Source organism: Trachymyrmex septentrionalis, unplaced genomic scaffold (assembly GCF_001594115.1).
Source record: "Trachymyrmex septentrionalis isolate Tsep2-gDNA-1 unplaced genomic scaffold, Tsep1.0 scaffold8, whole genome shotgun sequence".
Taxonomy (NCBI): Eukaryota; Metazoa; Arthropoda; class Insecta; order Hymenoptera; family Formicidae; genus Trachymyrmex; species Trachymyrmex septentrionalis.
In genome coordinates this window covers 2,458,680-2,476,901 of record NW_017305987.1, presented here as the reverse complement: position 1 = coordinate 2,476,901, position 18,222 = coordinate 2,458,680, and the positions used below count along the sequence as shown (strand labels likewise).

Sequence of the window (18,222 nt, the reverse complement as noted above, 5' to 3'; positions counted from 1 at the left end):
ATATATATATATATATATTCATAACCGGCTATGGAATGAAAATGTATATATAAAAAATGAATGACAAATAAAATGATTTTAAATGATATATGAATATTCCCAATAAAAGTGCAAGTAATGTCCCAAGCATTATCAAAATAAATGAATACACGGATGACACAATGCGCCATGTAATTGTAAAAAAAATTGATTTTACAGAAGTTAATTATCATAATGCATTCATGATTCTTTAATCTTTAACAAAATGAAGCAGATATATTTTCAGAAATATGTACGGAAGCGTACAGTGATAATATAATCGACTCGAATTTAGAAAAGAAAAAAGGATATGGGAACAATTACTTACATTTGCATTGTCTAGATGTTCCGTTACATTCGGGTCAGATCGCGTGGCTACATTGTGGAGATCTGTACAAGGTTCAGGAGAGGGAGGAAGGAAATCGATTCTCCGTGTGTCTGTTTGCTTATTCACAGCTTCCGATGCCTGCTCGCTATTCTTTTCGATACATCGATAGCAATGAGATGCAAAGTTATCCCGGGCATCTTGATTACTAGTATACTGCGCATGAAACTCATTATGAGAAGCAGTATGACTCAGATGGTCCGCATTTTGATGACTATTATCACTAGAGTAGTGTTGCGCGTGATTTTCGTGCCCCACTTCGGCAGATTGATTCTGATGATGATCATCCGCTTTGTTTCTGTAATAATCATGTTGATGAAACTGTTGATGATGCTCGTTATGTTGTTTCGGTTCGTTATAATGCTGCTGTTCATTATGCCTATGCTCGTGATGCTGATGTTGCACATGATGATGTGTCTGATCAGTCCACTGTTCATGTTGATGCTGTTCATCGTGATGTCTATGTTCACTGTGTTGCTGCCAGTGATGCTGTACAGAATGCTCTTGATTACGAGTTTCATCAAAATGAGAAGTTGTATGTTCTTGATATTGATCATACGTTTGAATAGGCGTGTAAGATGAATGCTGTTGCTCGTAGTAAAATTGCTGATTGTGTGCGAGTTGGGATGCACTATGGTCACTTTGATGAACAGCATCCGCTTCTTTAACTCCGCAGTAACAATTTTCGCTCTTATCATTCAGTGCGCTATTATCAGTCGGAAACGGATCGTCCCGCGGAGAGTACTCTTCCCAGGGATCTTTAAATTCCGAAAAATCCGGCACTCGAGAGCTGTTGCTATTTGTTGCATCGGAGTAATCGGAGATCTCAGGGAAAGGGGATACATAGGATGGGGGAGCAAATGCGTGCCAAATTGGAGCCAATGTGCTGGTGGCCTATGCAAGCATCATGCCAAAACAGAAAAATGCACACTCGATCGGTTAGTACTGAACTAAGTGTCTGGCAGTGTCCATTTTTCTTACAGCGTTATGTCTTCCATTATACATTGACATTTACACGATAGCAATAATGTAAAATGTTATTTCACCGTAAAGAAAATAAAATGTGTGGTATATCAATACCCAAGCAGATAATTTATGTTTAAAAAAAGTTTAGCCGAAACGTTTTTTATGCTGCATAAAAATGTTAAATAGATGTTATTAAATATTCATTTATTAAACGGTATTTTAAATGAGTAAAAAACGTTTAACAGACGTTACAAACGTTTTTATAACATTTATTAAACGTATAGTTATTAAAATGTATCAAATTTTAAGCGTTTATTTTCCAGTTTATTCATTACATGATTTATAACGTTTATTAAACGCATTTTAAATATAACTGTGTTGCTTGGGTAGCTTCAAAATGCCACACGAATAACATTCATGCTCGGCCCATTCATTACAGATATTACGAATAATGCAATTAAACGCTATTATGTATAGCGACCGAATTAAATTTTTACATGAACTATAAGTATATGAGTTAAGAGAGAACAGAGATCAAAGAAAAAAAATAGACACTGGTTTAATACTGGAAAAATCCATCATATTAATAGCCACATTATTTGTTTGATAAATTTTTATAGAATGAAAAGTGCATATATAATTTCTCATTGCGTATTAAAATTATATTTAAAAAATTATATTACGCATATATTATAAAAGTATGTAAAATTATATTGAAATGCAGCTATTAATATAAACTATACAAAATATACAAAGAAAAGACAAATAAAAAATATATCTTGAACCCTATAATGTAAGATAAAATATGATATTAAGCAAGAAACTTTCTAGAGATTCTCGGATTCAAAATATATTTAAAATGCCAAGAAATTTACACTTCATATCATATAAAGATAGTAAAAAACGCTATATTCTCAAATGCTACTTTTTTACAAGCTTTCATACAGCATTAAAAAAATATCATTAAAAAAGCAATGTAAAAAATCTCAGATTTATATAGCTGCATTTACAAAAAAAAACTGTGAATGTAATTCTATGTAACTCTAATATTCAGTAATAAGAATTCTAAAAAATTTGTGATGATGAAAACTCTCTCAAAATTGCATCATAATTTTTATCTACTGTATGACATGATAAATCCTACTTATTTCAAATAATAATATTAAGATACAGAATAATCTAAAAAAACTACAAGTAGTACAGACGCGTATGTAAGAATATCTTACCCTCGTATTATTTATAATTGCATATAATTGTTCACTGCTTTGCTTGTAAAACAAATGCATAAATATAAGACAAAAATTGCGGCAATATTAATTTTTTGCAGCCAAATGCATAAATATAAAATAATTAAAATTGTGTTATTTACATATCATTAATATAAACAAGAAAGATCTCTCTTTATTAGAAATATAAATTTTAGTAGAAAAATAGCTACGCACTTCGAGTATCAGTTTAGAACTATCATTCGTCATTTTAGCACATTAAATGCATACTGCACTAAAACAGATTATAATTAAACTTACCATGGAGGATGACAGTTGGGAATGCACTCGCTCGCAGAATATATTCCACCATAATTGCAACAGCGGTTGCAAATGTGTTGATCCCGGTGGTGGCTGGACGGTGCCGGTCAGGGTATCGAAATACTGTAACCACGGTTTCGTTATGCCGATAAAGTGTATTATTCTCACGTCGTCGCCAAATCTAGGATATAAATGAGAATTAAAAAAATTTTTAATTGCAGCCGAGCCGAAAGAGCATAAACGCTTACTGTTTAAATGCGGGGAGATAAGAGTATGTCGCGGTAGAACACATGTTGTAGATAAACGGCAGATGCTTGGAGATATCCTTGCTAGCCCAGTCGCTAAAGTACATATTCAATAAGCCTTGATCACCGCCATCAAACGAGCCCTTAGCAGCGGCAAATGCGGTGATTGATGCGAACGTTTGTTGAGACGGTCTGAATACAAATACTCCGGAATTAAAGCAGTCAGGCCAGCCGACATCGGGCGCGGCTGATAGTTCTTCACGCTCGAATAACTCATCGCAGTTTCGTACAACCTAAAAAAATTAAATAGACCTACAGTAATGTGATAGTTTCTCTTCTAACAGATTTAATTCTAATTTATCTTTTATACTGTATTTTATTTTCTTATTATTATTAGATAATATATAACTCACTATTTAAATATATCATAACAAAGAATAAAATAGTGGAATTAAAAACTTTAAATCCAATTTCTACTTTAGCTTTAGTTTAGATGTAAAAATACTATAAAATGAAAAAATATATGTATCTTATCAAATATTTTATAGATTGAACAAAATTTCGCGTTACTCACAAGAGTATCTGCATCAACGAATACACACTTCTCGTACTGAGTTAGCCTCCAACAGTGTAATTTGGTAAAAGTAATGCCTAATTCTGGTCTAGCCAGTAAGGCCAGGTTCGCCTCGTCTTTCGAATCGAGAACATTGACTTCCTGTACCAAGGAAAATACTGCCGCCAATTTTTCCCTAACGCAAACAAGACGCTAATTACACGTTGCAATTAGAATCTGGTTAATTATCATTATATAATTGAAACATTTTATAAGAATGTTGACTGCTGTTATTAATACCTTGAGCTACACAACAAAATATTAATGAGCTCTTTGATTAAGAGATTAATCAAAAATTTAATATAATAAAACGTTACTAATAATAAACGTTTAATATAATAAAACATGCTTAAAAATTGAAAAGTTTGGAGGAATAACACATTCTTGTTGATATACCATAATACACGCAATTCTGATCTCATGAAACTAATATACATTTTATGAATTTTATTAAATAAATCATTATAAATAAATAGACATTTATTATAATAAAATTAAATAAATAAACAAAAACTATAAATTTCTCTCATTAAACTTAAATAATTCTTATAAAATTGACTTAAATTATTTTTATAAAAAAATGTTTAACTTTTTACTGTAATAACAATCGAATGTCGAATAAGTACAAATGTTACAAATATGAGAAGTTTGTTTCAATTTCCACGACATTGACTTGGCAGCTAATCTGCGTGTTGCCATCCGGTAATCGCTGTATTGAACTTGGAGAACGACGATACCTCATGGTCGCCGTAACTCCGGGAGTGACAAGACAGGCCAATTCGTGCTTAGTGCCGACCCGGCGTAAGGAATGCGCCAGGACCAGGGCTCCCAGAGAATAGGCATCGTTCGTAGCCAGTGTAACCCACGCATATCCTGAAAGATGAAGAAAGACACGATAAAACGCTTGATGGGGCATTCGCTTCTATTAGATGCACCCGGGCCAAATCTATTTTAGACTTGGTGACTACGGCGAAGCTGACGTTTAAATCTACATCCAGTGAATGTGTCCAGAACATGCGCGCATGGTAGGATATGGGAATGTCATTCAAGGCCAACTCGAGAAAATTTTATTTAAATATTTCAGCAAAATCGTTCTTTCCGTGTGTCAATACAGATATTTTTTTGCAAATTATTTTTGTATATCAATTTCTTACAAACTTACTACACAATATTTCTCCTATTGTAGATCATAATGGTCTAAAGATTATTTAAAACACTTGCAAAATAAATAGCATGGATTTTGTATGTAAATATGTTTTTGTAATGTCCTTCGATTCAATTCCAGACAACACGAGAAATGTGCGAAACCAATTGTGATTTCGCGCATCGATAAGCGATGTGGCAAGATAATTTCACGATTAACATTGATTTTCAAATTAATCTACAATCTTACGTAAGCACAATTAAAGATAGGCGGTAAAATTATGCCAACGAACTCAGCTAAGTTCAAATGTTATCGTACAATCAGTACGCATTTTACAGACGTGCACTTTTACAGTCATCTACCTCAAATTCATGAAAAAAAACTACATATATTATACTGCTATGTACAAAAGGAGTTGTAAGGTGATTTGAGAAATGTCTATTATTTTCATAACAATAATAAAGATTTTTTATAATTTAAATAGCAAAATAGAAAAAGACATATAGAAATTAGGCGCAGAAATTAGTGCGTATATTAATAAAATAAAGCGAGAGTTTAAATGAAAATGAAAAATTACATATTTCGACTAAATTTTAAGCCACCTTCAGATTGTAAAATCACTGTAATTATATTTTATGATCTGAAGATGTCTGAAATTGAGCCAAAATATGTAATTTTTCATTTTCATTAAACTTTTACTATTTTTTTTTTTTTTTATTATTTATTAATATACACACTAATTTTTGCGCTTGATGTCTATATACCCTTTTCTATTTTGCTATTTGTATAACAAATAAAAAATGAACTGTGTTTTGCGAGTTTTTATGAGTTAGACAAAGGCTATAAGGCCAAATATTTATATTTCTTATCAAATTCTTGATGAATACGATTCTCGAAAAGCTGCTCTCGGTATTGGTGCTTAGAATAATATATCAGTGCCTGTTCTTCACGATACAAAAATCCAATGCATCCCCGATGCATCCTACCGCGAGAGAACGCAGAAGAATGCAAGCTAGACGAAAGGAAAAGCCGAAAACGAAGGTGACGTTGGCAGTCTTCCAACTCCGGATATATAATTAGAGCTCTCTCGCATTGGTCTCACTTCCTCCTAACTCGACACAAGAAACTTTATAATTGCAATTATTTATATTCATGACTGCGTTTTACAGCATAGACACATCGCATATTCTGAGAAGAAAACTCTCAATGATGGCTAATAAATTATATTTCCAATAGACAAATTGTATAAAATGAGAAGATCCCTTTCTATATAATTTCAAAATAAATCTTTACACTGGAAGGGAGAAGGCTAAAAGACTGTTGAATTCTTAACACAAAACTTGTTGCTGTAATAGAGTCGTCCATAATTAACAATTAAATTTTCATATTACTATGAATATTTTATTGTAAAAAGATTAAATAAATTGTTACAAATGTGTGTGATTTTACGTAACAAAATGAGACTAAATAACTCATTTAAACAAATGCAAATGCAATGGTTTTCACGCATTATCATGCAAATCGACGTGCACGTGAAATGCACGATAACGAAATGGCATTTAAGTCGCAAAATGCGGACACGTGCAAAAATTTTTATACGCAGTAAAAATTTGGCAGAACGAATATCGCAGAGGCGTATCTCATGTTTTTCGCAGGCGCAAAATTCATCGCGTATTTATTTATAACGTATCCTATTTCTACTTTGCGTGATATCGTACTATCCTCCGTGCGTAAGCAGACCAGTGAGTTTTGGCCGCGTTCTATTTCCCCCCTGGATAAAACACGTCACCTATTCTTAGGTGAATTTACGACGAAACTCGACGATTCCCGCAATCGTCTTTTGCAAAACTGCGAGACACTTGCAGCTTGGTTTTTAGAACTTTGCGCCATGATCCTTCAATGTATCGCATATCGTATTTAAATCGGATGGGGTATGAGGAAAAATAGTTAGAACATTCCCCTTCGAAATCGTATATAATAATTGTATGTATAATTATGCTCTTCAAATGTGCTAAATTTAACGCAGTTGATTTTCTTACGCATCGATAAAAACAATAATAAACAAGATGAAAAAATGGCGCAAGCTATGCAATAACGACTTGTTGTCGGTTCAAGGTTCATTTATCGGGAAAAGATCGCTAGAAATGTGGACAATATTTGCTATTTAAGATATCAAGGCAACTGATAATTAGATACTTATGACGTAAAATGAAGTATTAAGAGACGTAATATATAAAAGTGTTCCGGATAAAGAAAATATTTTGAAAGAAATTTCTATGACATAAATGCGAGATTCATTTTATCTTAATGAAAATATCAAGCAGCACGAAAAGTGCTGCATGATATTTTACTAAAGTTATTATTATTATTGGTAAATCTAAGAAATTAAAAAATTTATACAGCTATATAGAGATCTGAAAATAATTTTGTTAAATTATTAAAATAATTATGTAGGATTCAAGCTGGTAATTACAATGTTTTGCATTGGAAAGAATAATTTTACTGAAACATTTAAAAATTCAGCTAGATATATACAAATTTGAGAACAATTTTGTTAGACCGTCAAAATAATTACTTAGGAATCTCAAGCATGAGAAAAACGATGCTGTAAAAAGTTTTAACATTCTAACAATTTGAATGTCTTATAATTATTTTGATAGTTCAACAAAATTATTTTTAGATCTGTATCCAGCTAAATTTTTAGACACTTCAGCAAATCCGTTCTTTTCGTATGCTCGTTGTGTCCAAACGTCCTACATAATTATTTTGGAGATTCAATAAATTATCAAATTTAACTAAATTTTTAAGTATTGCAACATAATCGTTTTTTTTTGTGAACAAAGTTCCACATTTTCAATCGCGTTCCGTCCGTGATGATTTCTCAAATCAAAATCTACTTGATGCTGTTAACACTGGCGCAGAATTAGGGACTTGCCAAATACGTCCCGAGACACACGATAACCTCGTGAACGAGGAAGAATGTCATCATATGTACACGTGATTGAAGACATCGATCACACCATTGATTCAATGATCAAAACTACGCGGTACAGAAAAATTTCTTTTATGTGAATAATATTATAAAAGAAAAGTTATCGAGGATCAGCAAGCAACATTCTTCAATCAGTTCCTAGTATATATGAAACTATTTTGAATGGATTTCTGATCAAAATGATTAATCTTTAGATATCTATCATATTTTTCCGAATAATTTCCGATCGAAATTTATTCCAAACAGTTCCATAATGGGCCCTGATTTGAAATTCGTAATAAGATTGTGCGTTACAACGTCATCCGAATGTCGTTATGGCAAAATATGCGTAGGCGAACGCGTTAGAATCCAGATAAACGTCGCTGACGGACAATGCAACGGACAGTGGAAGGAGGTGAAAGAAGTGGAGGAAGGAGAAGACCAGGACTCGAGGAGGATCAGATTTCTGGCTACCGGTGTTCTCAAGATCGAGCATTCGGAGTCACGTCAAAACGCGACGTGTGTTCTCCCTCTCATTATTCGCTCTTATGTTCTCAATATGTTTTCATTTCCGTCACGCCTAATTTGATTGATCGCACGATATACTTCCTCCGCCTACTCGTCTCCCATCTGACAAAAATTAACTTTCGCTCTTGGACGAAGTAACGTAAAATACGTAAAATGTAACGTAGAACAAGAAGCTATTTTATACAATATAAAAGATCTGAAAAAAGAGAAGAATATTTTAACGAAAGTATACAGAAAGAACAATTTTACTTGAAATAAAAATTTAGCTTAATACAGGTCTGAAAATAATTCTTTTGGACCATTATAAATTAATTACCCAAGCATAAAAAGCTACAAAAAATTTTGATACTCCAGCAACCAATTTAGGTGTTCTACATAATTATTTTCAGTTTAATAAAATTATTTTCAGACCTATATATATGTAGCTAAATTTCTAGATACTTCAGCAAAACCGTTCTATCCTGTGTACTACTTATAAAAATAATCGAGATTAAAATAAAGAAATAGGACTTACGATCGATAGAAAATTAAATAAAATCGAGATGAAAAGAAATCAGAAACTCTGCACTGCACTGGAATTCTTCTGTCTAATTTTAAAGTGAAAGAATTAATCTTCCAGCGAACTAATGTTGAAATAGGACAATTCAGACACGAAGCTATTTTTCGCGTATAAATTACAAGAGAGATGCGAGACGAAAAAAATATTTTAGTGCACCCGCACTAAATTTACTGTCGCGAGGGTTGATCTTCCCTTTGAGAGACGCGGAGGTGAGGTCTTCCACGTATAACATTATGGTGCGAGAATACTCGAAACCCGAGAGGAGGCAGACTGCCGGCATAGGTTTATATTTATACAAGCCGCTCTTCCAGCTCTTATAATAGCTCGCATTCGCGGCGAAATGCATTCATACGTCTTGCGTTAGGTCAAGCACTTGAGCGTCAAAACCTGGCTACTTCCTTATAAGATTCGCGATCGCAAATCAACGTGGATAATATGGATATCCTCGAGCTACTTTCTGCAACACACGTGCTAGCAAAAAGCAATCATCGATAATCGACACTCGTCGTCGATACAATCAACGAGGATACAAGTTTTAATCTTGATTGATAATCTGAAATTAAACATTCTTAATTTTTCCAGTATTCCTACAGGAAATTAAAGCTTCACGTTTGAGAGACAAAAAAGCAAATCCAAAATTATCCATGTATTTATATTCTACAATAAGGAAAAAATGAATAATAATTTATAATAAAACCAATAACTGAAATAACATTTTTACATGGTAAATTAGAAGCCTGTTTAATCTGATCGAGTACTCTTCCTGTCTTCAATTTGAATGCTAATCATGTATTCTCTTTTTTATTTTAATTTAGATGCTAATCGCTACTTTCTTGCGTGCATTGTCTATTTTTACGACGAGAGCACTACGAAGAAAACACGTGCCCCAAACTAGTGCTGGGAGCTCGAATTCGAAGCAGACGAGGTCAAGATTGAGATCACATAAAAATAGTATCGTCGGTTGTCGATAAAGGTCCAATGAACTTGACAATTAGTTGACTTGCACGATTTCGCACGTCATTTTTCCTTTAAATATATTATTTATTTGTAGTGCATATAATTATTTAAAAATAATTATTTGCACTTTCTTGCTTATGAAGTGTTAATCAAGTCCCCCTCTTGGCTTGCAATGCTGAAAGTAATAAAGTTTCTTGTTCTTATTTATGGTTTTCAAAGAAGACGATTTACAAATATTAAGAAATTAAGATAAAAAAGATGAAACTCAATCAATGATAAATAAAGTAAAATCAAATTGGAAAGAAATCGTATGGTAAACAAAAACTCTGTGTTAGAATAAAATTCTTCTGTCTAATTTTAAAATAGGAAAAATTCTCATCTAAATCGATATCCAGTTATTTAAAATAACTTTTCAACAATTAATCAAAGTAAAACTCCTTTTAGACAATATATGATTTTAAGTAGAGCTCTATGATTATATTCTAGATAAAATTAATAATCTTAGAAACATCAAAATAAGTAAAGAAAATAATTATTGGACTATTTTGTTTCGAATTATTTCTTGCATCGGATATTATTCTGTAAATATGTTTTAATTATTTACATTCGGTATTATGATAATTGTTTGATGATTTATCGTAGATATATAATATTCCTAGATGTTAATAATCTAGATTTTATGTGGAAAATAAATATTTCTCGGTATAGCCGATAACAATCGATATATAAGCGTCATTCTCTTATCGTATAACTCTCAATTACATGCACCGCAATTACAATAATACGCCATCGCAGGTCACTCGAGACCGGTGCGACGTATTCATCAGTTTCATTAGTCTCACAGTGAGAACAATCAAGACTCGTATCTTCCATGAAATAAAATCGAAAAGTTTTGGCATGAGATTACCTAAACGATCGGTCATTAAATCTACACTGGCCCGGTTTCACCAATGAGTTCCACCAGAGTATCTTTAACCTCAGTTTAACTTTATCTTTTCCTAATTCTTAGAATTAGAAATTTACTCTTTATCATGTAATTTAATATAAAGATAAAATTGAACCGAAATTGAAGTTAACGCAGTTACATTGGTGGAACCGGGTCTATGTATTGGAAACCAAGAATTGTGAGATTAGAATTTAACTAATAAGCACCGAGAAACCATTTCATAATTGAAAATAAACAAACTAGAAAATTCTGATCATATCAGTCAGAATTCTAATTATCTGAAATAGAATTGTAAGAATTCTATTTGAGATAATTACATATAATAGATTTAAGAAAATTTTGATTTGTTCATTTTCAACCAGAATTACAATTAATGTAAACTTTTTTTCCAGTAAGATAATTTTAATCTTAATCGATTTTGTTCGGAATGATAAGAGAAAAGAAACCAGATCAAGCAGACTTTAATTTACAATATAAAAATATAACTTTACTCATACAGATTGACTAATTTCCCTTATTGCAGAATATAAATACATCGATAATTTTATATTTGATATCTTTCTTCTCTTAATTAAAACATGAAGATTTGAACTCCTGCAAATAATGCCGGTAAAAACTAAGGTAATTCACAGGAGTCAGATAATTTTTAATTAACGTGTGGATTTTCCGAGTATCGGTTGTCAACGAATAGTTTTTACTAGCATGTGTTTACGTCGCAAAAAGTCGTTCGACGATACCTGTGAATTACGATCTCTAATGTGATACAGTTTTTAACGAAAGAATCTCATGTTCTGTACGTGCCACGAGTTTTTCTACATATGTGGGACGCGCGAAGATAGAATCCGACACGGAAAGAACGATTTTATTGAAATATCTAAAAATTTAGCTACACATATATATATATATGTATAAAAATAATTTTGTTAGATTATTAAAGCAATTGTAATATGTATATAGAAATCTCAAATGTAATAAGCAATGTTGTTAATAATTTTGACATTTTAACAACCAATTTGAGCATTTTACATAATTTATTTTAATAATCTAATAATTATACAATAATCTAACAACAACAGTCTAATTATTTTAATAACTTATTATTCTTAGATCTGTATCTAGTTAAATTTTTAGATATTTATAGCAAGATTGTCCTTTCCGTGGAAGTGAAATACTGAAGAAACTGCGTGTCAGAAAAAAAACCCGCGACATATCCTAAATATACATGTCGGCGATGTCACGAGTATCCGCTTTGATTCTTTCTGGCGCGCATCCGGACACACCTGCGCGAACAATCGGGCGAGTGAGAAGTTGAGGACGGCACGAGGCGACAAAAATCTCGCCGAAAGTACGCGGGCGATTCCGCGGAAGAATAAAAATAAGGGAGAGCGGCTTGGCAAGGCGCCGCCGAGTTTCTCTCCCTCTCGGAGAGTCGGCCAGGAATAAACATCAGACTTCAGAGATATCCCGATGGCGACGCTGACTTATCTTGTTATCTTGTTTCTCGTGTGCACGAGGAATGCAGCGTCCAGAGAGAGAGAGAGAGAGAGAGAGAGAGAGAGAGAGAGAGGAAAAAGAGAAAGAAAAGTGTGGAACACATAGTTAGAGCTTCTTCGCGAGCCTCGCCTTTTTACTCATCAATTATGCGATCAATTAGCGTGATAGCCTATGTGAAGGTGCTGATCTCTTAGGAGAATTGGTAGGGATTGGTTTTTTTAGATCAGATGATAATTACTCATGTTATTTGCAGACGTTACTTCGAAGACTCTGTACGAAGAGCACGAGAAATTTATATATGACTTATATTTAAAATTTATATATGAATATGAGATACATCTAATAATTTATCTAATTTAATACGATGTGTTACATTTCACACTCTAAGGAATTCTGTCTCCGTTTCTTTCTAGACTTATTGTTAGTGCCGATTTCTACAGTTTAGTAAACACTTTCCTTTTTGCTTTTTGGAGTATAACGCTTGTCTCATTCTAAATTTAAAGATAGGTGTTTAGAATTTTCACCTCAGAAGCGATCAATTTTTACTTTACATTGCATGTTAATAAAATCGTTATCATCATCGTCATCGTCATTATCATATAATCTTATTATTATATTATTATTATTTTTATTATAATAATCATCATATAATATTATTATTATTATTATTATTATCGTGTAATTTTTCCTTAAGAAACCATGAAAAGTGATAATTTTTATTATTGAAAACAGTGATAGAAATTTTCACCTTCCACATTTTCGCTCCAATTTCTAAAAAGTTACACGATCGTTCTCTCTCTCTCGTCTCCTCTCTCTCTCTCTCTCTTTCTCTCTTCTCTCTCTCTCCTCTCTCTCCTCCCTTCCCCGTGAAATTCTCCCCTAAGAAAGATTTTAAATTTAAACTCGAAGCTCCGCGCGATTATTCCTCAATCGATCACGTAGTCGATTCGTGAGAAAGTTCATGCTTGCGATTAGTGAAGAAGTTCACGGTGGAATCGGGGCGAGCGGGAAATGAAAAGTGAACAGCTTCGACGTTCGAAATTGCATGGACCGATGGCCCTGCGGGCTCGAAAAACTCATTAACTTTCTTAACTCTCGAATTGTCGTCGCAGATTCAACTTTCTAGCGTGGTTGTGGCTTCCGGAGCCGAACTCCTCGTCCGGAGGGAAAAAAACGAAAACAATCCGGTACCGGCTAGCTCCGTTCACCTCTCCGATACACGTCTGTCTCGCACGTGTATTGAACGATTCTGAGTTTCGATCACGATGGATTCGTCCCGGTCCATGATCCGGTCGCGTCACGAGAAGAGAGAGAGAGAGAGAGATTGAGATTGAGACGCGCTTGTGGAAACGAAGGTCATCGGGTCAAGACCGACGGAACGACGTTATCGGCCGGCGAGCCCAAGTCGGGCCGCGTGGCGATCATTCGGGACCGGCAAAACTTTGTCTCGGACTTACCGCCCATGACTGGTGCTCGAGGCAGTGAGACAACTCGAGAGTTTATTCTTCTTCTTCCTTCGCGCCTGGACCGGGAGACCGAAACGTTCCCGTACACGCCCACCACCTGCCGGCACTCACCGATGGAACAGGAACAGTCCGCGTGCACCTCGTCGGCGCCACAACACGAGTGAAGAGCAGAGCAGTTAAGAGAGCGGCAAGTCGTACTTCGTAGCGAATCAGCCACTCCACGAGATACTGCGATCCCCCACTCCGCGCCCACCCCTCCTCCATCCCCCCCGCCCCACGCCGCAACCACACGTCAGTCTGCAGCTGCGGAGAGCGCTCCACTTTATCGACTACGGGATTGCAGCTGTTCGAAGAGCATTATCTGGAGCATCCGGAGTTGATTTAAATGCCGACCGCACGTACAGTAAAGCTCAGGGTATCGATCACGTAATCTTTTTTTCTAGCACGAAAACGTATAAAGTGAAATTTTTTTTATGATGAAAATTTTTTTCAGAATTTTTCAGAATTTTTCTATAATTTTATACTTTTTATTTATTACTTTCTCACATTGTTTTATACGAATTGGAACATTTCTCAAAAATCTACATCTTTTCGCAGAATTTTTCATATATTGTATGTTAATTATGAAATAACGTAAGATTTTGAAGACTTTTTGTAAGTATAATTTCTAATGAAACGTTATAAAATCTAAAAAATTTAAGAATACTTTTTAAAAATTATGGGATGAGAAATTTTAGAATATTTATAATATTTTAGAATTCACTTGTATGAAAAATTCTGAAAGAAGATGTAAACTTTCCAAATATTTCTGAAAAATGTTCCAATTCGTATAAAAATTATGAGAAAATTTTTTATCAGGGGTGTTGTACAGATTTTCACACATATTATATACAACAAATTTTTACTTTTCATCTTAGAGAAAAAAATTAGGTGAGGTCTGTTTTTATTCCTACATATTAGAACTCTCTTTCTTTCGCTTTCATCAAATATATCGAACATATATTTATTTCACTTTAAGTTTCAAAAGTGTACATATACTAGTTCAGCTATAAAAAACAAGTAATGATCGATTAACCCTCAGACTAGACATTGAGATTGAAATTAGATTAAACCAAATAAAGTTTACTAAACTTAATATCGGTTATCTTTCTTTTGATTGGTTAAATCCCAATTCAATTTCAATCTTAATTTTTAATCTGATAGGGTCTTTACGATATTCTGCTCTAGAAATTGAGATTGAATTTGATTAATCAAAGCAAAGTTTGAATGTGCTTTGAATTTGTTCAAATTTTCATTAAACTTAATTATTGGTTTTCTTTCTTCTAATGAATTAATTTCAATCTCAATCTCAATCTTAATTCCAGTTTGATACAGATTTTACGTTTCAATTCTTTCTAGCTGAACTTTTCGTACTTTTTGTCTCCATTCTTCTTCTCTTCAACATTCAATTATATTTTATTTTAAGAATCTAGTCCAATTTTATTTTAAAAAAGTATAACGTAGAGAGTGCAGCTGCGACGAACGGAACTATTACCCAGTTACAGCGACTTCTGAAGGCTTTTACAGGCTTTTACCAAAAGAATTGAATTAGAAAACTAGAATAAAGGAGAATAAATAATTAATAAGTTATAATAATAATAAGTATTTCAAAATAAAAAAAATTTTATAGTAAAAGATAAATTAGAATAAAAGAGAATAAAATAATAAAACTATCACGAAACGGAGACAGACGTTTCTAAAGGCAGAATAGTACAAGATATCAAGAAAAAAATAGATAAATAATACTAATAATAGATATAATAATAGATACCAACAGAAAATAATAAACTCTGTTAGTTACACAGCGGAATTCTTATCAGCTTTAGCTTGTGACTGAATGTAGCATTACGTCAGTAGCTCCGAAGTTTAAAAAAAAAGAACAAGTGAAATTATGTCAACCACAGTGTTGCAAAGCAACTATTACATCACCGAACTGATAATTGAATTAGAAAATTGAATATGCTCGCGTTTAGCGCTAAGAATATCAGATGCGCACGCAAATACGTATCCACAGACTTATCATATTAAGTTAAAAATTGTCATTCATTAGTGTTTCAATTTTCATAGATATTATGTGTAATGCTGAGCAAGCAAAATATTAGCAGTATATGCTTGTCGATTCAAACAAAATATTGCGGCAGATCGACATCAGTGATATAATCTGACATCAAAAATCTGACCTTTCTCTCACAGAATCTCTTTTCTTAATTGTTTAGTCGATGTGTTTCATTATGTAGTCGATCTGCTATCAATATTCTGTTGAAATTCTATTATTTTTTGACTGGCATTTTGCTGAATATATATATTAGCGAATATTTTACGAAACGATCCTGCACTAATTATATGAGAAAATTAGAGAGATCCCGTTCAAAAAAAAAAATTTCTTTGGACTTAGTATTCCTATTTATTTGACTAAAATTTGTTTCATTGAAACAACATATGCTTGAACGAAATATTATTTGTTTGAATAAAAATTTTATTGTTTCATTCGAAGAAACTTTATTGTTTGACAGAAATAATATTATTACTTGAAGTGATATCTTTCAATCAAATAATATATTATTTGGTTACAATGAATATGAACAAAACTTGTTTGAAACTTATTTATTTGAAAATGGCAAAATATATTGATAGAGAATGTTCCATGCAAATAATTGCTTTCTTAGAAGAACCATTATGTTTTTTTGGAAATTATTTCGAAATTATGAAAACAATAGTTTATAGTCTAATAATAAGATTAAATTATGTGCTATGATATATCAATTATGTTTATGCCGTACAGTTTGATCACGCGAATGCCAAAGACGTCTGTTCAAACAAATAATGTATTTAAGACAAAGATATACATTGTTTCAAATTCGAACAATCGTACTTATTGACTCAAACATTTGTTTGGACCATTCCAAATAACAAATTTATTAGAATACAATAAAATTTATTAAATCCAAAGAAATCTTTTTTCCCGTGTTGAGATGAGTTTTAATATAGGATGTAGCTATTATGATGTCGTGAACAAAAGATATCATAAACTATGCACAAATACATCAACGAAATACTATATATTAATAGTATCTACTATCGACTTTATCGATAACAAATAATTATATTATTAATGATATCTTATTAAGAAGGTAGCCTTGCGCGCCAAGTGCGTGTATTGTTAACGATAGTTGTTATCTATCATTCCAAGTCACCTACATTTGCGCTAATTATTTATAAAGCCGCACCATGACATAGATGCGCTGCTTAAATTACCTAACTTCTTCATTCCTCTGAGAGCTGTGGCATTCTGAGACTTTAATCCCAAAAACTCATAGGTTTAACGCTCTACAAGACGCAAACCATACAGCATACTTAGGATGTTTTCTGGTTGTCTTTAAAACATCCCTGAGAAATTTCTACTGTACTAAGACTTAATAATGGATAGTTGAGCTATATGACGTACTAAAAGTGCATGTGAACTCAAGTTTGATATCTTTGATACATCAAATACTGAAATATAACATAAAAACAGAAATATTATATAAAAACTAAAATATTATACTAATACATTATTGAACCTCTATGATATCTTCTATCTACAAGATTCACCACATTATAAGCTATATTATATGTAGAGTCCGACCGAAATTTCGATTTTGGTTTCGGTCGAAATTAAGAGAAAATTTCGGTGGGTAAACTAAAATTATACAAATTGCAATGCGCCGGTGAGCATTCAAAAAACAACTGTTTGATTTTAATTATTGATTCATTGATTAATCTTTAGACAATTTGAGTACAAACTTTGATATGATAATAACTGTGATCTGATTTCTTTAAAAATTTGAGGATGCAATATTTGTATATTATTATAGTTAGATATTTTAATAAAAACTTGTTTTTTAAAGAGTGCATAAATTTGTCATGATTTCTGAAATTAATTTCAGTTTCTGTAAAATTAATTTGAAAATGTCGATTTCGACTTCGGCCGAAAAAAATGTGACTATTAGCTTCTCTCTCTCTCTCTCTCTCTCTCTCTCTCTCTCTCTCTCTCTCTCTCTCTCTCTATCTTTTTTTTGTAGTAAGACTTACTTAAGTTTCAGTTTCCATTTCGGCCGAAATTGAACGAAATTGAACCGAGTATTCGTTTTCGGCCGGAGGTGAAAATATGGTGTCGGTCGGACTCTAATTATATGTGAAAAACTCATTTCATCGGGATTTAATTTTTCCTACAATTAATACGAAGTTCTTCGCTTTCGATCGATTTAGCTGACCGTGAATTATCTTCCCACCCATAATCTTTCTACGCATCGCCGTCACAATCCGGAGCTCGCTAATAAGGATTATTAGCCGACCGATCGACGGCTCGCGACCGGCGACCCTCTC

At 32.9% G+C, this 18,222-nt stretch overlaps 1 protein-coding gene across 2 annotated transcripts in view; it reads right to left on the bottom strand.

The window, feature by feature from the left end:
- Nucleotides 1-14,022, bottom strand: part of LOC108754525 (protein split ends) — a 19,269-nt gene extending 5,247 nt beyond the window's left edge. The window contains exons 1-6 of one of the 2 annotated variants that reach the window (XM_018496908.1): nt 13,810-14,022; nt 4,491-4,626; nt 3,715-3,889; nt 3,144-3,433; nt 2,896-3,076; nt 347-1,297 (exon numbers count right to left, since the gene is read on the bottom strand). In XM_018496908.1, the coding sequence (XP_018352410.1) occupies nt 347-1,297; nt 2,896-3,076; nt 3,144-3,433; nt 3,715-3,889; nt 4,491-4,626; nt 13,810-13,816 (1,740 nt within the window). In that variant the 5' untranslated portion in view covers nt 13,817-14,022. The remainder of the gene's footprint in view (nt 1-346; nt 1,298-2,895; nt 3,077-3,143; nt 3,434-3,714; nt 3,890-4,490; nt 4,627-13,809) is intronic. The other variant, XM_018496909.1, reaches the window with a different exon arrangement.
- Between the last annotated feature and the right edge of the window lie 4,200 nt (nt 14,023-18,222).